General features: G+C 38.3%; 1 protein-coding gene across 5 annotated transcripts in view; it reads left to right on the top strand.

Moving 5' to 3' along the window:
- Window positions 1-24,541, top strand: part of FAM13C (family with sequence similarity 13 member C) — a 162,111-nt gene that overhangs the window by 114,839 nt on the left and 22,731 nt on the right. For all 5 annotated transcript variants that reach the window (XM_045437460.1, XM_045437461.1, XM_045437458.1 and 2 more), the window contains 2 exons: window positions 10,448-10,658; window positions 11,749-11,887. In XM_045437460.1, the coding sequence (XP_045293416.1) occupies window positions 10,448-10,658; window positions 11,749-11,887 (350 nt within the window). The remainder of the gene's footprint in view (window positions 1-10,447; window positions 10,659-11,748; window positions 11,888-24,541) is intronic.

Genomic DNA, 24,541 nt, shown 5'->3' with positions numbered 1-24,541 from the left:
TCATGCTTTGCGAGCTGCTTTTGTAGTAGCTTAGCATTTTATTCTTTGAAAAATATCAATATCATCTGCAAATTCAGACTCGCAACACTACTACCTCTTCTATGTCATTTTTGAAATGTAAAATAAGGTTAACCCAGGATCCATTTGCAAGGATTAGTACTGATATTTCCATCATAAAGATACTAATTCATCTCTGTTCTTTGGTGCATATTGTTAAGTGGATTTTGTAATCCACTGCAAAACATTTAGCTCAATCACCATTTGGTTTTGTTTTTAAACAATTTCTCATTTAAAAACCATGCCATGCACTTCTTGAAAGCCCAAATAAATTATATTCATTGGCTCTACCTTGTTCGAAACATAATTCTTTGCAGAACTTGATGAGCAGGTTGGGTAATCTTGGACAAGTGATTTGTTCTCTCTATGCATCAGCTTCCTTTTCTTTAATATGGGAAAAAAGAATAGTATTTACTTCTTAGATTATTGTGAAACTATTGTAGCATAATACATATGAGGCACTTAGCACATCCCTCTTAGTAAATGGTCAATAAATGTCAGCTATAATTTTTTAAAAACCTGGGAATTCTTGCTGTCATCAGAGCTTATGTTGCCTTTTTTCCAAATGATAATGTTTACCCTTGTCTTTATGTACTTTCATAATTCTAGCTACTTTCAAGGTGTTGAAATGCCATTAGTACTGTTCATTTCCTAGGTTCCCTCTAGAACATTGCTTATGATTGACATTACACTAATTCTCTTCAGCAAAAAGTATTTATAACAGCAATAATCTACAGAGCTGATGGTTGAATAATTACCTCCTATTAAAGTTGAAACTACATTTGTTACCATAAACCTATCCTGTGCTAAACCTATGACATAACTTGGCTGAAAATTATCTTTACTGTTAATAATTTTTCCCTGGTACTTTTATTACCATCTTCATAGTGTCTGAAATAGGGGGCTTCACATTAGCCCCTTGTTTTCCAAAGAAAGTTTTTTTTTAATGATTTCGAAATTCATAGATGACAGTATATTCTGAGTCTGTTTCCATAGCTGCTTTATAGGGAAAGGAAAAAAAAAAAAAACAGTCCTACAGCCTAAACTGCTAGGTGATTATTTTTAACAAGATTTTTAAATTCAGTTTTTAAGGCAGGTCAAGGACTGTGGTAACATTTGTCCTTGCTATAACTCTTTATAAATGAGGACTCTGACTTAGAGCCTTACCTGGCCAAGGACATAATAATTGTGAGCAAGTGGCATCTCAGACCAAGTCTGATTGCATCTCAGACTTTTGGCTAAGATCAAGTATAGTGTCAGACCAAGTTTGGGGCTCTGACTCGAGAGTCCAGGCTTTTAACTTGTTGATTTATAGTCGTGTTTTTTTTTAATTAATTTTTTAAGAAGTGTTAGGTTTATAGAAAATTGAGCAGACAGTATAGAGAGTTTTCATATACCCCCTTTCTCTTTCACATAGTTACCCATATATCATGCCCAGATACTTGGTGTCTAACACTGTTCTGGATGCCCCAACCCTACCATCCCCAAGCTCAGCGTGAACAACCTTTACTGTCTCTTCCAGTTCCATGAGGATCATACTTTTTTGTGGCTCTATGTGGAGCTTTGGGACTAACTTCTCTGACCAAATTTTCCTAACATTGGATGAGGCTCATAAAGATACAGACCCCAATTGAAGATTAGAATTTCCTTTGATAGCCTTCCTGTTTGCTTTGTATATTCAATTTTCCTTCTGCTTTGCAAAGTACATCTGCTTATGAATGTGAATGCTTACAAAGATTGCTTGTTATCTTAATAGAATTTTATCTGCTGTACCACTGAGGTGGTCAATTGTGCAGGAGTTGACTAGAGGACCTGGAGAGTCTTTTAGCCTGAAAAATAACCAGAACACAGTATCCAGCTTTCTCTATATATCAAGAGGGTGCTTCCAAATCTTGGACATTATTGTGGATAGTGATAGATGCTTGCTCTTTCCCTGGTTCCACAGTTCAAGCAGAGCTCTGTAATCTGAGCATTTGGCTCCACTTTTGTGACACAGGGAGGGAAAAAGTTGTTCATTGGCCTTGGCCATTTCCCTTGTTAATTTCTCAACTGTTCTTTGGTAGTATGCATATAGGCAAAAGAATAAGTCTTGGATAATCAGAGAATAGGGTACAAAGCTTCATTTAGCCACCTGGTAGATTTGTCTAGAAGATTTGCTTCTTTCCTTACCAAATTGGACATTTGGTTTGGTCCTGTGTAGAAACTGCCTCCAAAAATATTAATTATTCCCACTTCAAATGTTCTACTCCAAAACAATGAAAAAAATGGATTTCTTCCCTTTCTCATTGTGACAGGATCTGGAGATCTCACATCTGTCCTCAGCATAGGTCATGTTACTATAGCCCATGAGTAGAATTTACTTTGATTTAGGTTAGAAGTCATTAATGTCTGAAGACCTCAGTCTTTCATGGACTAGAAGCTTATGTTCACTCCATGTTTCCTGAGTATAAACTCAACCTTTGTCACTTGCCTCTCCTTCCTTCTCACCCATCCCCACCACCATGCTATCACTTTGTTTCTATTCTTTTTTTTTCCCACAGCTTTCTGGCTGCTTCTCTTTCTCAGCCATGACCTTGCCACTTTGTCTTCTTCTGTCTCTATTCATTCTAGTTGTCTTTACTGCCTCTTTTCTTTTACTTTGTGACCTTATTTTGCTAAGCTATTTATGGTATGGAATTAAAATGTATTTAAGATACTTAATTTTGTCTGGACACTTAAATTTATTGAACATTATTATTCTGAAAATTTGGGTGATTTCAAACTGTTTTCTTTTCCCCAAATGATACTAAAAGGTTAGTATAATAGTATATAAGATAAACAACATATTAGCCAAATGGCAATGTGATTTTCCTTTGGTTGAACCTTTGTGGATACTGTTTTGTTTTGTTTTTTTTCTAACTAGAAGTCATTTATTCCTTATTCTTACCCTTGAGACCATAAAAATACTAGAAAAGAACTATTTTATTTTATTTTATTTTATTTTATTTTATTTTATTTTATTTTATTTTATTTTATTTTGTTTTATGTAATTCCAAGGCTTTTTTAACATTTAAATCCAAGTTAGTTAATATATAGTGTAGTAATGATTTCGGGAGTAGAATTTAGTATTTATCACTTACATATAACACTGAGTGCTCATTCCAACAAGTGCCCTCCTCAATACCCATCACTCACTTAGCCCATGCCCACACCCAATATCCCTCCAGCAACCCTCAGTTTGTTCTTGGTATTTAAGAGTCTCTTAAGGATTGTCTCCCTCTCTGTTTCTATCTTATTTTTCCTTCCCTTCCCCTATATTCATCTGTTTTGTTTCTTAAATTGCACATATAAATGAATTCATATGATATTTGTCTTTTTCTGACTTATTTCACTTAGCATAGTGTATACACTGTAGTTCCATCCATGTCATTGAAAATGGCAAGATTTCATTCTTTTTGATTGCTGAGTAATATTCCATTGTATATATCACATCTTCCTTATTGTCTATTATGAAACTGCATAGAAGTTATGATTGGACTTGTAAAATAATCAGTGACAATATACCCTGAAGATTTATGTATTTGGGTATTTCTATGATTTATATATGTTATGTTTCCTTGGTAAAAGTATTGCTTATGTTAGATATAATCACAACAACTCAAGAAAAAAATATTCTGAAATTGTCCTCTTATAATTTTCTAGGAAACAAGAGGTATGAAGTTAAATTTAACTTAAGAACTATTCACAAGGGTGCCTGGCTGGCTCAGTCAGTAGAGCATGCAACTCTTGATTTCAAGGTCATGAGTTCAAGCCCCACATTGGGTGTAGAGCTTACTTAAAAAATGTACTTGACATTACAATAATCATGCAGTAAAAAACATACCAAAAAGAAAAACAAAACTGCTCAAAAACCTAAAACCTGGTTCTGTATTTACTGATGGAAATTTAATTAGAAGATTGTATTTAAAAATGCAGATGAAAGGAAAATGTTTAGATCTGAGCTGAGGCTTCTTGATCCATGTAGTTTTCTGGGTTTTAGGGAGAAATTTGGGATTTTTCATTATTCAGCTAACCCAATGCCCTCACCTATTAACCATTCATTTTAATTGTAATCAGTACATTGACTCCTTCAAAATGAAAATGAGGCAGACGGCTCTGCCTCCTCCTGCAGATGACAGATTTGGGGAAGTACATGCTGAGATCAAACCCGGCTGGATTCTGTCTCCTGAGCTCCATACCTACACATATCCAGGGCCTCCTGGGCACCTGCACTGGATGACCAAAACTGCCTGTTAACTCAGGGTATCTAGAACTGAATTTATCTTCCTTTCCCCCAGCCAACTCTTCTACCAAGTTTCTTAACTAGGTAAAAGATACCACCATAAATACAAAACAACAGCAAGTAACATTTATTGATGGGTTATATCCCCTCCCCTGGGGCACTGTCCTAAGCACTTGAGATTCCTTGTCTTCTTTTCAATTCTCCAACAATTTATGAGGTAGATATTGTTTTGTCACCCTTCCCTGAAACAGGGCTTTGGCATGCAGTAGATGGCTAATAAACATTTGCTGAATGAATGAATTCCCATTATATAGATGGGAAAACTGGGAATGTAAAGAGTGAATAATGTGTCCCAGGTCACATACATGACAAAACTGGGGCTTCAATCTAGGTGTTTCTGAGCGTATGAAAAATCCTCTGTGAGGGGCGCATAGGTGGCTCAGTCGGTTAAGCGTCCAACTTCAGCTCCAGTCATGAACCGACTTCAGCTCAGGTTATGATCTCGCAGTTTGTGAGTTCTGCCCCATATTGGGCTCTGTGCTGAGAGCTCAGAGCCTGGAGCTGCTTCAGATTCTGTGTTTCCCTCTCTCTTTGCCCCTCCCCTACTCATGCTCTGCCTCTCTCAAAAATAAATAATAAAATATTAAAAAAATTTTTTTAACTTCTGTGCTTTTTTTTTTTAAATCCTGTGCTTTTAACCATGATGGCAAAGTGGCTCTTAGACCTGCAGAGTGCCTTCCATAAGGCCCAGCCCTGCTTTCACAGTGACAAATTTCCCACCCTTCTACCTCACTGATGTTTCTGGTGGTTGTCCACAGAAGCTGGCACTAAGAAGCCTACTAGGAGTGCCACCCACACCCCACTTGGTGACTCAGCCAGCCTTACCAATGAGGAATCTCTCTTCCATCTGTCCTTATGCTTACCCCCACCCAATCTAGCATTGGAGATACTGCTGCTCACCTCTTGGTAGGTAGTCTCTGAGCAAGCAATCTCACCTGTGTCCCCAGATTTAGTTACTGGGATGACTTCAAGATTACCCATGTACTTTCTGTTGTAACCCCATAGCTAACCTGCTAAGTGCCTTCAGGTGCTCAAATTCAACATACCTAAAACTGAACCCACTGTGTATCCTTCAGTTGTTTTGGAGAGGCTGGCTGAGAACTCTAATGCTTGTACCTTGTTAGAATTATGGACATACTTTTGGCTTATCTAGCTTTTAAAACCAATAAAGGCTGACATTTGGCATTTTGGAATGTACCTGAATGCTACCTATAAAAGCCCACCATGAAGGCTAAACCCAAGAGTGCAAATTAACAAATCCACAAGACTATGGCTAATTTATTACTCAATTATATTTCAACAGTACATCTCAAATGGTTGCAGATAGGGATTTATTTGAATTTTTAATTGCTTAAAAATTCATATTAGATATATTTTTAAATCTGACTGACTTATTAAACAGCTATAATACAACATCTGTTTCTGTCTGGGGTTGCAGCAAGATCAGAAGTGGTCTCTTGGCCTTCATGCACTGATGATAATTATTTCTCTTCTTTGTTCCCTACTGCTCAGTAAGTGGGCCACCGGAAACATCCGTTGGCTCCCAGGGTCAGAGATGTGGAGTCTTCTACCATGGACACTGGTCAAACCCTCCCTGGAACTAACATAGTTTATAGCACCCTGCATACTGAATTTAAAATGGAGATCATATTACTATCAGCCTCATGTGGTTGTTATGAAGATTAAATACATGCAAAAACTCTTACAGGTTTGAAGAAATAAGTGAGTTACTCCAGAAATATTACATATGATTATTCTTATTTATAACTAAGAACTGATAGGAGGGACAATATGTTGAGGGGTATATTGGTTCTCATTTCCCTTATTAACCCCACAGGGATTCTGAGTATAATTCATGTTCAATAAGAGAAGATAATATTCAGTTCCTTATTCTGATGATGATAATTACTATAAAATGATGGTTCTCATGGTTACTATGTTTAGCAGCTTCTATGCCTTATCTCAGTGTTTCACCAAATATGCTAGACAAAGGTCCATGGGCAAATATTGTTAGTTTTACTAGAAATTTATTTTAATGTGTATTAGTAAGAAAAACAGTAACTAGCACATCAAATTCATTATGTCTTGACCACCATAACTTAAGATGAAGCCAAAATTAAAAAATAAAAACAATTATAGGTTGAAATTTTATCTATCCATTTAAAATACATAGTAAATATATTAATTTATATAAAATATGTACTCTTTTGTACATATTCTACTCTATATCTATATACAGATCTTCAGATTTTCTTTGACTTATAATAGGGTTGCATCCAGGTAACACACTGTAAGCTGAAAATATTGTAAATCAAAAATTCACAGAGGGGCACCTGGGTGTCTCAGTAGGTTAAATGTCTGCCTCTGGATTTTGTCTTGGGTCATAATCTCATGGTTTGTGAGTTTGAGCCCCATGTTGGGCTCTGCACTGACAACACAGAGCCTGCTTGGGATTCTTTCTCTCCCTCTGTCTCCGCCACCATACTCTGTTCTTTCTGTCTCTCTCTTGAAATAAATTAAAAAAATTAAAAAAAAACTTTTTAAAAAAAATCCATGAAATACACCTAGACTACTAAGCAATCTAACTTAGCCTAGCCTACATGAATAGGTTCTCAGAACACTTACATTAGCCTACAGTTGAGCAAAATTATCTAAATAAAGCCTATTTTATGAAGTTGAATATCTCATGTAATTTATTGAACACTGTACCAAAAGTGGAAACAAAAATGGCTGCATAGAGAATGGTTTTAAGTGTATTGGTGGTTTACCCTTGTGACTGCATGGCTGACTGTGAGCTGTGGATCACTGCCACTGCCCAGCATCACAAGAGAGTATCGTACCACACAAAGCTATCCCAGGAGAAGATCCAATTTCAAAATTCAAAGTATGGTTTCTACTGAATGTTATCACTTTCACACCATCGTAACATCAAAAAATCATAAATTGAACCATCATAAGTTTGGTGTGTGTGTGTGTGCGTGTGTGTGTGTGTGCACAGAGAGAGAGAGAGGGACAGGGAGTAAACATAGGTTGATGTGGATATGGCAAAAATTTTGTAGAAGATATAGTTTTATTTCATTTCATCTTCATCCTCACTTAGTCTTGTGAGGCAGGTACCATCATTCTCTCCATTTTACAAGTGAAAAAAAAATCCATGTTTAAAAAGGCCCAACATTTCTGAAGTCTTTCTAAACAAATGGTAGACCTGAGGCTCCAACTCATAATCTTTGCTCTTTGTTGTGGCATCCCTGGAGTTGTTTCTCACATTCTCAGGAATGCTCATTTTCTTTCAAACTTTTTTAAAAACATTAACATTTATTGTTTTTTCCTCCTATAAAATTAAGATTTATTCATTATAGAAATTTTAGAAAATAAGATTTCTTTTAGAAAAGAAAAGAAGAAATAGGTTTTTTTTTAAATTGTGGTAATAACATGAGATCTACACTTTTTTTACCTGAAGATCTGTTTTTTGACATAGATATATACTCTTAACAACTTTTTAAGTGTACGGCACAATACTGTTAACTCCAGGCACAATGTGCAGCAACCTCTTTTTACTTTCCTGTCACAGCTCTGTAAGATGGGCCAAACAAAGACACTGAGAGAGGTCAGGAAGTCCCTGGAACTTCACAAGAAAGTATAAGCACACCAAAATTCCTGGTTCCTAGGCCCCTTCCTTTAAATCACACTGCATCACATGAGGGGCCCTATAGCAAGCAGCCCTGTCCTTCGGAAGACAAAGTAACATACTCAACTGAGAAGCATCAGAAACCGCAGTAAGCTTTTCCCTGTTGGGGAGCAGGGTCTGTAAGAGCTGACCTGGGCTCTATTCCCAGGATGATAGCAGCAATGGCTGCCTCAGAATCTGTTCTGGCCTCTTCTGAGGAAGGAGCTCAATAATTCTGTGTGTGCAAGTGCCCACACACATGCACCATCTGATTTAATTAAGCCACTTCTCAATTCAAATAATGAGTTTGAACACATAACTGAAGCACTACCAAATTACCAATTTTTGACTTTTTGTTGGTTTTCAGCTTGGTGCTTCTAGGTCTTTGTGGCTCTCTGCTTCCTCTAGTGGTAAATCTAGGGCAGGGGGTTTGGGATGTTAAGTAGGCAGCAAATGACATGAGTGCCCACAGAAGCACACACCATATAAATGGAGGTTTATGGATTTAATTGTAATGCAATTCAAAAGGAGCCATTCAGAGTGATCTGTGATCTTATGAAGTTCCATCATAGGACCCTGTGGGTTTCAGAAGCTAAGCTCTCTTCTTGCCTCCACTTCAGTCAAATGGCTAGGAGCCCAAGTGCCTCCATTTGGCATTACAAAGCGGCACCAAGAGACTCATGTTCATTTTGACCCTAGGGCCACAGCTGAGCTGAAGGGCTGAATGCCTCAGACCTTTCCCATTTCAACAAAAATACACTGGTCCCAGGTGCTTGCTAAAAATTCTCTTCTTCCCCATCATTATTACCAAAAGATTCTGTCCAGAAACAGGTAATATGAATAAAATGCATTTCTTTTTGGGGCCTAATGGTTTATTGAAAGGATTTGGTAAGCACCTGTATACCTCCTGGTGGGCTTTGAAGGTGATTGTTAGCATATGTTGTTGATTAGTAACATTTATTGATTAGTAACTCTTACTCCTGTTACTCTTTAAGGCTCCTGCCAAACTGTGTTTTCTGGGTAAATTATTCTTAGCAAGGGTGTTGCCTGTGGTGAGTTGTCAGACACACGGACACACCTTGCTTTCAGACTTGGGCACTGGTGTTCATCTGGTCCCACCTCTTCACCAGCCCTCATCTCATGCACTTCTGGCCAGCTCAGCCACTGATAGAATGCTGTTAGTGAGCTTCACAGGCACATTGGAGGCATTATCCAGGCTCCCAGTCTGAAACCCAACAGGGAAGAAGCCAATTGAAAGCACACAAGGGATCAGACCTTTGATGTTGCACAAAGCAAATTGCATTTCAAGCTCTGGAGAACATGAGCCATTCTAAACCTGATTAAGAGTCATCCGGTACCAAATTGTGATAAATGTTTATTTTGGAAAAGTGGATTGTCAGTGTTTTCAGATTCTGCTTATTCACCCAGAAAGCATTTGTTTTTCTCTTTATTTGGGGTAAGAATAAAAGAAAGCCTTGAATTGTCCTGAGTTGTTTGCTGGGCAAAATTGAGAAGGAGTTTGTTTTGGCTTCTGCTCAAATAACTGTCTAGAGCCCCCTGATGTAGAGAGTCTCACCTGGCCACTCTGACTCAGTGTCTTCATATTCCTCACTTATCTGCCCTTCCTCTAGAGCGCAGGTGTGCCGACTCTCTGGACTGGCCCTGAGGTGGGAAGTTAATGAGTTCATTTAAAGGGAGAGTGATCTGGGCCCCTGGGTGGCTCAGTAGGTTAAGCATCGGACTTTGGCTCAGGTCATGATCTCACAGTTGAACAGTTTGAGCCCTGTGTTGGTCTCTGTTCTGACAGCTCAGAGCCTGGAGCCTGCTTCAGATTCTGGGTCTCCTTCTCTCTTTGCCCCTCCTGCTTGCACTCTCTCTCTCTCTCTCAAAAATAAACATTAAAAAAAATAAAAGGGGAGTGATCATAGAATTCAGACACAGACGTAGCTGGAGACAGGATTTGGAATCTGTTTTGTTCTTGTTTTTTAATTTTTGTCAAAAATAAAATGCTACAAAAAATTTTGGATGAGAAAAAGAATCATCCTTAATTCTTCCATGCTTTGTAGTTGCTAAGTAGCTTCTTTGGTATTTTAGTGCACTTACTTGTACACATAAATGTATGCTTTTTACGTAAAATGGAATCATTACTGAATCATTACTTTAAATTTATACCAAAATAATTTGTGTTTCCATTTTTTTTGTTAGTGGCTTTGTAATATTTTCTATCCAGTTTCTCTGAGAATAAACATAACAGTACTTTGAAAGCCTTTCATATCCCCAGAAAGAAGAAATGACAAAGAAGCCAGACATTATAATGAATGTTTATGATCTTTACTTAGGAACATGACAATCTCAAGGCCTCTGTCATTTCTGAATCTTGATGATTTATCTTGTTTCCTCAGACCCTGCACCAGCCCACAAAGATGGGCAGAATGAAGCAGACAGTGCACCAGAAGACCTCCAGTCTGTCGGGACTAGCAGGCTTCTCTATCACATCACTGACGGTGATAACCCACTGCTGTCACCACGATGCTCCATCTTCAGCCAAAGCCAGAGATTCAACTTAGACCCTGAATCAGCCCCTTCTCCACCCAGCACTCAGCAGTTTATGATGTAAGAAAACCTTATCTTCATTTCATCCACTTTTTCAAATACATTTATAACCTATAATGAAGTGTGTGTCTGAAATAGTGCAGACATGCCTATCAAATACAACCGCAAGACCTGAGCAATGAATGGCAAGAATCAGTGTAGTTTCTATTTGGGAACACCGTGTCAGGTCTTGCCATCTCAGGAGGAAATGGTCATGAGATTCAGGAATACCCCAGAGCTTACATGTTTGAACATTTTTGGTCAAATGACCAGAGTCCTAAGTAAGAATATGTCTATGCAAATATCAGGAGTATCCTTCTTGGTAAGCTCAATATTCTTTGCATGCCCAACAGTGGCTTCAAGGGATAGCTTGCGGCAGTGCTTGGGAGTTGTCTACCTCAATTTCTTCTTAGATTCCACAAGAGCAGCAGCTTACAATAGCTGCCCTCCACTCCCCCAAAAAGTGTGAAACTATGCATTCTTTTTTTAAAAAAAATCTACAAATAATTTTGATTCAAAACTAAAATGAGTGTCCCTTGACTGAAAATATGTACAGAGAATCCTAGTTTCTCCTTAGTAACTTCTGCTGTCATTAATGAATTTTCCAAATCTGACCTTGCAGGCTGTCTATTGATGGATTTGAGGGAGTTAGTGGATTATTGCTATTGTAAACTGTGGGCTATGTGAGGGTCAATGCATTTTCTGGAGGTGGGGGTCCATTCTTATTAGATTCATAAGGCTCTGTTGTGTCAAGAAAATTAACTACTTATCTATATCTTCTTTAAAAATGTTATTAGGTGCAACCTGTTAGGGATAATGCCACAGCAGGCTATTTCTTTTTGTCTTAAATTGGCCTCTTCCAAACTTTAGGAAATGCACTTCCTAGAATAATATTCTGACATTTCTGCACTAAATTCCCTGATAGCATTGTCCCATAATGGAATTCTTTGATCAGTGGTCTCTATTAATAAGTAAATGCCACCATGGTAGACTCATCAAAAATGGCCTATCCTCTCTGATAATCCAGGAAGCTTCGTTTGTAGACCAGCAGCAATGTTTATGGGAAGACCATGGTTTTTGATGATTCTCTCCCTCCCTGCAATCATTACAGGCCACGAAGTTCTTCACGGTGTGGCTGTGGTGATGGCAAGGAGCCACAGACCATTACCCAGCTCACCAAGCACATCCAGAGCCTCAAGCGAAAAATTAGGAAATTTGAAGAAAAATTTGAACAAGAAAAGAAATACCGGGTAAGGACCCTGTGGCTTGAAATAAGGGTTGATTGTGTCTGAGGTGTGTGGGCTTTTCTGTCCTTCCTTTTTGGGTACTCCTCTGTGCCAGAGGACAGCTGTTTTCATTTGCCAACACAGGATCTATCATAAATAGAGTTCCTATCCTGGATCTGTCCTAACTCACAGGCTGTCAGTTGCTCTCTAAAAAGATATTTTCTGGTAATGGATTATAATTCTTTTTTAAATCTTTTTTATTATTTATTCTTTAATATAATTTATTGTCAAATTGGTTTCTATAAAACACCCAGTGCTCATTCCAACAGGTGCCCTCCTCAATGCCCATCACCCACTTTCCCCTCTCCCCCAACCCCCATCAACCCTCAGTCTGTTCTCAGTATTTAAGAGTCTGTTATGGTTTGCCTCCTTCACTCTTTGTAACTTTTTTTCCCTTCCCCTCCCCCATGGCCTTCTGTTAATATTCTCAAGAGACACATATGAGTGAAAATATATGGTATCTTTCTCTGCCTGAATTATTTCACTTAGCATAATACCCTCTAGTTCCATACACATTGCTACAAATGGCCAGATTTCATTCTTTCTCATTGCCAAGTGGTATTCCATTGTATATATAAACCACTTCTTCTTTATCCATTCATCATTTGATGGACATTTAGGCTCTTTCCATAATTTGCCTATTGTTGAAAGTGCTGCTATAAACATTGGAGTACAAGTGCCCCTATGCATCAGCACTCCTGTATTCCTTGGGTAAATTCCTAGCAGTGCTATTCCTGGGTCATAGGGTAGATCTGTTTTTAATTTTTTGAGGAACCTGCACACTGTTTTCCAGAACGGCTGCCCCAGTTTGCATTCCTACCAACAGTACAAGAGGGTTCCGATTTCTCCACATCCTCACCAGCATCTGTAGTCTCCCGATTTGTTCATTTTAGCCACTCTGGCATGAGGTGGTATCTCAGTGTGGTTTTGATTTTTATTTCCCTGATGATGAGTGACATTGAGGCATCTTTTCATGTACCTGTTGACCATCTGAATGTCTTCTTTAGAAAAGTGTCTATTCATGTTTTCTTCCCATTTCTTCACTGGATTTTTTTTTTTGGGGGGTGTGGAGTTTGGTTAGTTCTTTGTAGATTTTGGATACTAGCCCTTTGTCTGATATGTCATTTGCAAATATCTTTTCCCATTCCATTGGTTGCCTTTTAGTTTTGTTGATTGTTTCCTTTGCAGTGCAGAAGTTTTTATCTTCATGAGGTCCCAATAGTTCATTTTTGCTTTTAATTCCTTTGCCTTTGGAGATGTGTTGAGTAAGAAATTGCTGCGGCTGAGGTCAGAGAGGGTTTTTTCCTGCTTTCTCCTCTAGGGTTTTGATAGTTTCCTATCTCACATTCAGTTCCTTCATCCATTTTGAGTTTATTTTTGTGAATGATGTAAGAAAGTGGTTTAGTTTCATTCTTCTGCATGTTGCTGTCCAGTTCTCCCAGCACCATTTGTTAAAGAGACTGCCTTTTTTATGTTGGATATTCTTTCCTGCTTTGTCAAAGATTAGTTGGCCATACAATGGAAGAATAAATATTGTTAAAATGTCAATACTACCCAAAGCAATCTACACATTCCATGCAATCCCAATCAAAATTGTAATCAGCATTCTTCTCAAAGCTAGAACAAGCAATCCTAAAATTTTATGGAACCACAAAAGACCCCAAATAGCCAAGGTAATATTGAAGAAGAAAACCAAAGAGGGAGGCATCACAGTCCCAGACTTTAGCCTCTACTACAAAGCTGTGATCATCAAGACAGTATGGTATTGGCACAAAAACAGACACAGACCAATGGAATAGAGACTCCAGATTTGGATTATAATTCTTATTTCCAAACTGATTTGATTATCTATCCTCCTCTTTCCCCCCTAAGGAGCATTCCTATCACTAATAGTCTAGGACTGAAATTTAGAAAACTTTTGAATTATGATCTTATTTTTTTCTTTAACTCTTTACCATTTACATGTTTGTAAGAACCTATTAAGGACACAAAGGACAGAATCTCTACTTGTATAACAGAATGAGGGAGAGTTTTCTTTGACATAAAAATATCTCCTGGTTGATAGATAGGGACCTATCAAGTAACATCTGTTCAGGCCACTCATAATAACAACCCCCAATCTATCTTTTCCAGTCCAAGAGACACCAGTCTTCATGCTGGTGTTGCAGTGTTGTAATGATGAACTTTTTCTTTCATTATATAAGAAACAATAGAAAGGTAAGTGTCCTCATTGCCAATGTTAGTTTTATTTATCTTCCCTAATGGTGACCATGGCATAGAGAAAAATCATATTCATGTAGAACTGCACAAAGATATTGGGTCTTTGGCAGAGGGCCCAGACAGCTTGTTATCAGAATAAAAGAGAACAGGGGATAATGTCTCATACATCTTGAAATATTTAAAGGCTCACTAAACCTTGGTACAAAGGCAATTGGCACATCCCCGTGAGTCAAATAAGATTGGGGGAGGGAGGTGAAAGTGGATGATATCCCACTCTCCCATTCTTTCTGACCTGTTTCCCACAGTGGCTTCAAATTCACTAAAAGAGGGGTATAAAGAGTGATTTTTAGGTTTGCACAATAGAAAAAAAGATCAGACAGCTTTTCAAGACAAACTTTTCTTTTTCAAAGCTACTTACCGTCTTTTACCTTTTTAGCGCAGGAGGGGCACCCTACAAATAATGAATACAAGCCTTTATTTTACAGAAAAGGAAATTGAGGCCCAGAAAAGACCCGTAACTAGCCTTAGGTGGTTGCGTTCTATCAGCTCAGACTTAGGATGGTAGAATAAATATGAGTGGGTTTTGCAATGGAGGAATAGAAGTAAGATTTGTAAGTGTCCACATTTTGAAAGTTCTAGATATCTTGAGAGAAACTGATTTTTTCTGTTTGCAGCTGGAGTGTTATTGGATCTGTGATGCCCTCACTTTGGGGACTGTAGAGTAACAACTATAAGCTCCATTACCGGAGCCTGTTAATACTTATTACCTGCCAGTTTTTTTATTTCAAGTTTTTATTTAAATTCTAATTAGTTAACACATATAGTAAAATTGGGTGCAGGTGTAGGCTTTAGTGATTCATCACTTAAATACAACACTCAGTGGTCATCACAAGTACTCTCCTTAATCCCCATCATCAATTTAGCCCATCTTCAATTTAGCCCAACACCTTCCATCAACAGTTTGTTCTCTATTGTTAAGAGTCTCTTGTGGTTTGCTTCCCTCTTTTTCCCCCCTTCCCCTATGTTCATTTGTTTTGTTTCTTAAACTCCACATATGAGTGAAATCATATGGTATTTGTCTTTCTCTAATTTTGTGTAGCATAACGTATTCTAACTCCATCCATGTTATTGCAAATGGCAAGATTTCATTCTTTTTAATGGCTGAGTAATATTCCACTGTATGTATACACCAGGCAATTCTTTTTGGGGGGGGGCATATCTTTTTTTAAATTTACATCCAAGTTAATTAGCATATAGTGCAATAATGATTTCAGGAATAGAATCCAGTGATTCATCCCCTACATATAACCACCAATGTTTATCCCAAGTGTCGTCCTTAATGTCCCTTGCCCATTTAACCCATCGCCCTACCCACAACCCCTCCAGCAACCCTCAGTTTGTTCTGTTTGTATTTAAGAGTCTCTTATGTCTTGCCCCCCTCCCTGTTTTTATACTATTTTTGCTCCCCTTACCTTATATTCATCTGTTTTATATCTTAAATTCCACATGAGTGAAGTCATATATTTGTCTTTCTCTGACTAATTTTGCTTAGCATAATACACTCTAGTTCCATCCACATTGTTGCAAATGGCAAGATTTCATTTGTTTTGATTGCCCATTAATATTCCGTTGCATATATATACCACATCTTCTTTATGCATTCATCAGTCAATGGACATTTGGGCTCTTTCCATACTTTGGCTATTGTTGATAGTGTTGTTATAAATATAGGGGTGGGTGCATGTGCCCCTTCAAAACAGCATTCCTGTATCCTTTGGATAAATACCTAGTAGTCCAATGCTGGGTCGTAGGGTAGTTCTATTTTTAATTTTTTGAGAAACTTCCATACTGTTTCCCAGAGTGGCTGCACCAGTTTGCGTTCCCACCAATGGTGCAAAAGAGTTCCTCTTTCCTCACATCCTCGCCAACTCTGTTGTTGCTTCAGTTGTTAATTTTAGCCATCTGACAGGTGTGAGGTGGTATCTCATTGTGGTTTTGATTTGCATTTCTCTGATGATGAGGGATGTTGAGCATTTTTTCATGTGTCTGTTAGCCATCTGGATGTTTTCTTTGGAAAATTGTCTACTCATGTCGTTTGCCCATTTCTTCACTGGATTATTTGTTTTTTGGGTGTTGAGTTGGTAAGTTCTTTATAGATTTTGGATACTAACCCTTTATCTGATATGTCCTTTGCAAATATCTTCCCACATTCCATCACTTGCCTTTTAGTTATGTTGATTCCTTCTCTGTGCAGAAGCTTTTTATCTTGATGAGGTCCCAATAGTTCATTTTTGCTTTTGTTTCCCTTGCTTCCAGAGATATGTTGAGTAAGAAGTTGCCATGACTGAGGTCAAAGAGGTTTTTGCCTGCTTTTTCCTCTAGGATTTTGATGGCTTCCTGTCTTATGTTTAGGTATTTCATTCATTTCAAGTTTATTTTTGTGTATGTATAACATAGTGGTCCAGGTTCATTCTTCTGTATGTTACTTTCCTGTTTTACCAACACCATTTGCTGAAGAAACTGCCTTTTTCCATTGGATATCCTTTCCTGCTTTGTCAAAGATTAGTTGGACATACGTTTGTTGGTCAATTTCTGGGTTCTCTATTCTGTTCCATTGATCTATGTGTCTGGTTTTGTGCCAGGGCCACACTGTCTTGATGATTAGAGCTTTGTAATACAACTTAAGGCCTGGAATTGTGATGCCTCCAGCCTTGGTTTTCTTTTTCAGGATTACTTTAGCTATTCGGAGTCTTTCTGGTTCCATACAAATTTTAGAATTGTTTATTCTAGCTCTGTGAAGAATGCTGGTGCTATTTTGATAGGGATTGCATTGAAGATATAGATTACTTTGGGTAGTATTGACATTTTAACAATATTTTTTCTTCCAATCCATGAGCATGGAATGCTTTTCCGTGTGTGTGTGTGTGTGTGTGTGTGTGTGTGTGTGTGTGTGTTCTTTGATTTCTTTTATAAGCTTTCTATCATTTTCAGTGTATAGATTTTTCACCTCTTTACTTAGGTTTATTCCTAGGTGTTTTATGGTTTTTGGTGCAATTGTAAATGGGATAAATTCCTTGATTTCTCTTTCTGCTGCTTCGTTATTGGTATATAGAAATGAAATTGATATCTGTACATTGATTTTATATCCTGCAACTTTGCTGAATTCATGGATCAGTTCTAGCAGTTTTTTGGTGGAATCTTTTGGGTTTTCCATATAGAGTATCATGTCATCTGCGAAGACTCAGAGTTTGGCTTCCTCCTTGCTGATTTGGATGCCTTTTATTTCTTTGTGTTGTCTGACTGCTGAGGCTAGGGCTTCTAACACTATGTTGAGTAATAGTGGTGAGAGTGGATATCCTTGTCGTGTTCCTGACCTTAGGGAGAAAACGCTCAGTTTTCCCTGTTGAGGATGATTTTCGTGGTGGGTCTTTCATATATGGTTTTTATGATCTTAAGGTATGATCTTTCAATCCCTACTTTCTTGAGGTTTTTTTTTTTTTTATCAAGAAAGGATGATGTATTTTGTTAAATGCTTTCTCTGCATGTATTGAGAGGATCGTATAGTTCTTATTCCTTAATGTGTTACTATTATTATTAATGTGATGTATCACATTGATTTAATTGCAGATATTAAACAAGGCTTGCATCCCAGAAATAAATCCACTTGATCGTGGTTAATATTTTTTTAATATGTTGTTGGATCCTGTTGGTTAGTAACTTGTTGAGGATTTTTGTGTCAATATTCATCAGGGAAATTGGTCTGTAGATCTCCTTTTTAGTGGGGTCTTTGTCAAGGTAATGCTGACCTCATAGAATGAGTTTGGAAGATTTCCTTCCATTTCTATTTTTGCAACAACTTCAAAAGAATAGATATTAACTCTTCTTTATTTTTTTGTTTTTCTTTTCTTTTATTTATTTATTTTTTAATATATGAAATTTACTGTTAAATTGGTTTCCATACAACACCCAGTGCTCATCCCAAAAGATGCCCTCTTCAATGCCCATCACCTACACCCCCTCCCTCCCACCCCCCATCAACCCTCAGTTTGTTCTCAGTTTCTAAGAGTCTCTTATGCTTTGGCTGTCTCCCACTCTAACCTCTTTTATTTTTCCTTCCCCTCCCCCATGGTTTCTGTTAAGTTTCTCAGGATCCACATAAGAGTGAAAACATATGGTATCTGTCTTTCTCTGTATGGCTTATTTCACGTAGCATCACACTCTCCAGTTCCATCCACGTTGCTACAAAGGGCCATATTTCATTCTTTTTCATTGCCACATAGTACTCCATTGTATGTATAAACCACAATTTCTTTATCCATTCATCAATTGATGGACATTTAGGCTCTTTCCACAATTTGGCTATTGTTGAGAGTGCTGCTATAAACATTGGGGCACAAGTGCCCTTATGCATCAGTACTCCTGTATCCCTTAAGTATATTCCTAGCAGTGCTATTGCTGGGTCATAGGGTAGGTCTATTTTTAATTTTTTGAGGAAATTCCACACTGTTTTCCAGAGCAGCTGCACCAGTTTGCATTCCCACCAACAGTGCAAGAGGGTTCCCATTTCTCCACATCCTCGCCAGCATCTATAGTCTCCTGATTTGTTCATTTTGGCCACTCTGACTGGCGTGAGGTGATATCTGAGTGTGGTTTTGATTTGTAATTCCCTGATGAGAAGCGACGTTGAGCATCTTTTCATGTGCCTGTTGGCCATCCGGATGTCTTCTTTAGACAAGTGTCTATTCATGTTTTCTGCCCATTTCTTCACTGGGTTATTTGTTTTTCGGGTGTGGAGCTCTTTATACATTTTGGATACTAGCCCTTTGTCCGATATGTCATTTACAAATGTCTTTTCCCATTCTGTTGTTGCCTTTTAGTTTTGTTGATTGTTTCCTTTGCTGTGCAGAAGCTATTTATCTTCATGAGGTCTCAGTAGTTCACTTTTGCTTTTAATTCCCTTGCCTTTGGGGATGTGTCAAGTAAGAAATTGCTGCGGCTGAGGTCAGAGAGGTCTTTTCCTGCTTTCTCCTCTAGGGTTTTGATGGTTTCCTGTCTCACATTCAGGTCCTTTATCCATTTTGAGTTTATTTTTGTGAATGGTATAAGAAAGTGGTCTAGTTTCATTCTTCTGCAGGTTGCTGTCCAGTTCTCCCAGCACCATTTGTTAAAGATACTGTCTTTTTTCCATTGGATATTCTTTCCTGCTTTGTCAAGGATTAGTCAGCCATACTGTTGTGCGTCGAATTCTGGAGTCTCTATTCTATTCCATTGGTCTATGTGTCTGTTTTGGTGCCAATACCATGCTGTCTTGATGATGACAGCTTTGTAGTAGAGGCTAAAGTCTGGGATTGTGATGCCTCCTGCTTTGGTCTTCTTCTTCAAAATTCCTTTGGCTATTCGGGGCCTTTTGTGGTTCCATATGAATTTTAGGATTGCTTGTTCTAGTTTCGAGAAGAATGCTGGTGCAATTTTGATTGGGATTGCATTGAATGCGTAGATAGCTTTGGGTAGTATTGACATTTTGACAATATTTATTCTTCCAATCCATGAGCACAGAATGTTTTTCCATTTCTTTGTATCTTCTTCAGTTCCCTTCATAAGCTCTCTATAGTTTTCAGCATACAGATCTTTTACATCTTTGGTTAGGTTTATTCCTAGGTATTTTATGCTTCTTGGTGCAATTGTGAATGGGATCAGTTTCTTTATTTGTCTTTCTGTTGCTTCATTGTTAGTATATAAGAATGCAACTGATTTCTGTACATTGGTTTTATATCCTGCAACATTGCTGAATTCATGTATCAGTTCTAGCAGACTTTTGTGGAGTCTATTGGATTTTCCATGTATACTATGTCATCTGCAAAAAGTGAAAGCTTGACTTCATCTTTGCCAATTTTGATGCCTTTGATTTCCTTTTGTTGTCTGATTGCTGATGCTAGCTCTTCCAACACTATGTTAAACAACAGCGGTGAGAGTGGACATTCCTGTCGTGTTCCTGATCTCAGGGGGAAAGCTCTCTGTTTTTCCCCATTGAGGATGATATTTATTAGGTATGGGCTTTTCAAAAATGGCTTTTATGATGTTTAAGTATGTTCCTTCAATCCCAACTTTCTCGAGGTTTATATTCAGAAAGGTTGCTGAATTTTGTCAAATGCCTTTTCTGCATCGATTGACAGGATCATATGGTTCTTCTCTTTTCTTTTATTAATGTGATGTATCACGTTGATTGATTTGTGAATGTTGAACCAGCCCTGCATCCCAGGAATGAATCCCACTTGGTCATGGTGAATAATTCTTTTTATATGCTGTTGAATTCAATTTGCTAGTATCTTATTGAGAATTTTTACATCCATATTCATCAGGGATATTGGCCTGTAGTTCTCTTTTTTTACTGAGTCTCTGTCTGGTTTAGGAATCAAAGTAACACTGGCTTCATAGAATGAGTCTGGAAGTTTTCCTTCCCTTTCTATTTCTTGGAATAGCTTGAGAAGGATAGGTATTATCTCTGCTTTAAATGTCTGGTAGAATTCCCCAGGGAAGCAAACTGGATTCAATTTCTTCGCTGGTTATGGGTCTGTTCAAACTTTCTATTTCCTCTAGTTTTAATTTTGGAAGTGTGTGGGTGCTTAAGAATTTGTCCATTTCTTCCAGGTTGTCCAGTTTGCTGGCATATAATTTTTCATAGTATTCCCTGATAATTGCTTGTATTTCTGAGGGATTGGTTGTAATAATTCCATTTTCATTCATGATTTTATCTATTTGGGTCATCTCCCTTTTCTTTTGAGAATCCTGGCTAGAGGTTTGTCAATTTTGTTTATTTTTTCAAAAAACCAACTCTTGGTTTCATTGATCTGCTATACAGTGTTTTTAGATTCTATATTGTTTATTTCTGCTCTGCTCTTTATTATTTCTCTTCTTCTGCTGGGTTTGGGGTGTCTTTGTTGCTCTGCTTCTATTTCCTTTAGGTGTGCTGTTAGTTTTTGTATTGGGGATTTTTCTTGTGTTTGAGATAGGCCTGGATTGCAATGTATTTTCCTCTCAGGACTGCCTTCGCTGCATCCCAAAGCGTTTGGATTGTTGTATTTTCATTTTCGTTTGTTTCCATATATTTGTTAATTTCTTCTCTAACTGCCTGGTTGACCCACTCATTCTTTAGTAGGGTGTTCTTTAACCTCCATGCTTTTGGAGGTTTTCCAGACTTTTTCCTGTGGTTGATTTCAAGCTTCATAGCATTGTGGTCTGAAAGTATGCATGGTATGATCTCAATTCTTGTATACTTATGAAGGGCTGTTTTGTGACCCAGTATGTGATCTATCTTGGAGAATGTTCCATGTGCACTCGAGAAGAAAGTATATTGTGTTGCTTGGGATGAAGAATTCTAAATATATCTGTCAAGTCCATCTTATCCAATATATCATCCAGGGCCCTTGTTTCTTTATTGACAATGTGTCTAGATGATCTATCCATTGTTGTAAGTGGGGTATTAAAGTCCCCTGCAATTACCACATTCTTGTCAATAAGGTTGTTTATGTTTGTGAATAATTGTTTTATATATTTGGGGGCTCCCGTATTTGGCACATAGACATTTATAATTGTTAGTTCTTCTTGATGGATAGACCCTGTAATTATTATATAATGTCCTTCTTTATCTCTTGTTACAGCCTTTAATTTAAAGTCTAGTTTATCTGATATAAGTTGGCTACACCAGCTTTCTTTTGACCTCCAGTAGCATGATAAATAGTTCTCCATCCCCTCACTTTCAATCTCAAGGTGTCCTCAGGTCTAAAATGAGTCTCTTGTAGACAGCAAATAGATGGGTCTTGTTTTTTTTTATCCATTCTGATACCCTATGTCTTTTGATGGGCGCATTTAGTCCATTTACATTCAGTGTTATTATAGAAAGATATGGGTTTAGAGTCATTGTGATGCCTATAGGTTTCATGGTTGTAGCGATGTCTCTGGTACTTTGTCTCACAGTATCCCCCTTAGGATCTCTTGTAGGGCTGGTTTAGTGGTGACGAATTCCTTCAGTTTTTGTTTGTTTGGGAAGACCTTTACCTCTCCTTCTATTCTAAATGACAGTCTTGCTGGAAAAAGGATTCTCAGCTGCATATTTTTTCTGTTCATCACATTGAAGATTTCCTGCCATTCCTTTCTGCTCTGCCGAGTTTCAGTAGAGAGATCCATCACAAGTCTTATTGGTCTCCCTTTATATGTTAGAGCACGTTTATCCCTCGATGTTTTCAGAATTTTCTCTTTATCCTTGTATTTTGCCAGTTTTACTATGATATATCATGCAGAAGTTGGATTCATGTTACATCTGAAGGGAGTTCTCTGTGCCTCTTGGATTTCAATGCCTTTTTCCTTCCCCAGTTCAGGGAAGTTCTTCAGCTATGATTTCTTCAAGTACACCTTCAGCACCTTTCTCTCTCTCTCTTCCTCCTCTGGGATACCAATTATGCGTAGATTATTTCTCTTAGTGCATCACTTAGTTTTCTAATTTTCCCCTCATACTCTTGGATTATTTTATCTCTCTTTTTCTCAGCTTCTTCTTTTTCCATAATTTTATCTTCTAGTTCACCTATTCTCTCCTCTGCCTCTTCAATCTGAGCTGTGGTCATCTCCATTTTACTTTGTAGCTCATTAATAGCATATTTTAGCTCCTCCTGGCTGTTTCTTAGTCCCTTGATCTCTGTAGCAATAGATTCTCTGCTGTCCTTTATAGTGTTTTCAAGCCCAGCAATTAATTTTATGACTATTATTCTAAATTCCCTTTCTGTTTATATTGTTTAAATCGTTTTTGATCAGTTTGTTAGCTGTCATTATTTGCTGGAGGTTTTTTGAGGGGAATTCTTCTCTTTGGTCATTTTGGATAGTCCCTGGAGTGGTGCGGAACTGCAGGGCACTTCCCCTGTGCTGTCTTGAATAACTTGCATTGGTGGCGGGGCTGCAGTCAGACCTGATGTCTGCCCCCAGCTCACCACTGGGGCCAGAGTCAGACTGGTGTGTACCTTCTCTTTCCCTCTCCTAGGGGCGGGATTCACTGTGGAGTGGCATGGCCCATCTAGGCTACTTGCACACTGCCAAGCTTGTGGTGCTGGGGATCTGGCGAATTAGCTGGGGTGGATCAGCAAGGTGCAAGGGACAGGAGGGGCAGGCTCAGTGTGCTTTTCCTTCAGTGATCTGGTCGGGAGGGGCCCTGTGGCACCGAGAGGGAGTCAGACCCGCTGGAGGGATGGATCTGCAGAAGCACAGCATTGGGTGTTTGCGAGGTGCAAGCAAGTTCCCTGACAGGAACTGGTTCCCTTTGGGATTTTGGCTGGGGGATGGGCGAGGGAGATGGCGCTGGTGAGCACCTTTGTTCCCCTCCAAGCTGTACTCTGTTGTCTGTGGCTCAACAACTCTCCCTCCTGTTGTCCTCCAGCCCTCCCATTCACAAGCAGATCTGTTAACTTACAACATTCCAGATGTTAAGTCCCACTTGCTGTCAGAACACACTCCGTCCGCCCCCTCCGTTTTTGCAAGCCAGACTCGGGGCCTCTGCTTTGCCGGCGGACTGCCCCTCCATCCTGACTCCCTCCCTCCAGTCCTTGTAGCGCGCACTGCCTCTCCACCTTTCCTACCCTCTTCCGTGGACCGTATATGCTTGGCTCTGGAGAATCCGTTCTGCTAGTCTTCTGGTGATTTTCTGGGTTATTTAGACAGGTGTGGGCGGAATCTAAGTGATCCACAGGACGTGGTGAGCCCAGCGTCCTCCTACACTGTCATTTCCCCCTATTAACTCTTCTTTAAAAGTTTGGTAGAATTCCTCTGGAAAGCCATCTGGCCCTGGACCCTTGTTTGTTGGGAGATTTTGATGACTAATTAAATTTCTTTACTGGTTATGGGTCTGTTCACATTTCTTTTTCTTCATGTTTCAGTTTTGGTAATATATGTTTCTAGGAATTTGTCCATTTCTTCCAGATTGCCCTATTTGTTGACATAATTTCTCATAATATTCTCTCATTATTTGTTTTTATGCAGTGGTGGTTGTGATCTCTCCTCTTCCATTCTTGATTTTATTTATTTTGGGTCCTTTTTTTTTTTCTTTTTGATCAATCTGACTAGGGGTTTTCAATTTTGTTAATTCTTTGAAAGAACCAGCTCCTGGTTTCATTGATCTGTTCTACTGCTTTGTTATTATTATTATTGTTATTATTATTATTATTTTAATTTTTATAGCACTGATTTATGCTCTAATCTTTATTATTTCCTGTCTTCTGCTGGATTTGGGCTTTATTTGCTGTTATTTTTCAAGTTCTTTAAGGTGTATGGTTAAGTTGTGTACCTGAGACTTTTCTTTCTTCATTAGGAAGGCCTGGATTACTATATACTTCCCTCTTATGACTGTCTTTCCTGTAT

This window comes from Leopardus geoffroyi, chromosome D2, assembly GCF_018350155.1.
Source record: "Leopardus geoffroyi isolate Oge1 chromosome D2, O.geoffroyi_Oge1_pat1.0, whole genome shotgun sequence".
Taxonomy (NCBI): domain Eukaryota; kingdom Metazoa; phylum Chordata; class Mammalia; order Carnivora; family Felidae; genus Leopardus; species Leopardus geoffroyi.
This window is presented reverse-complemented; position numbering and strand designations above follow the sequence as displayed.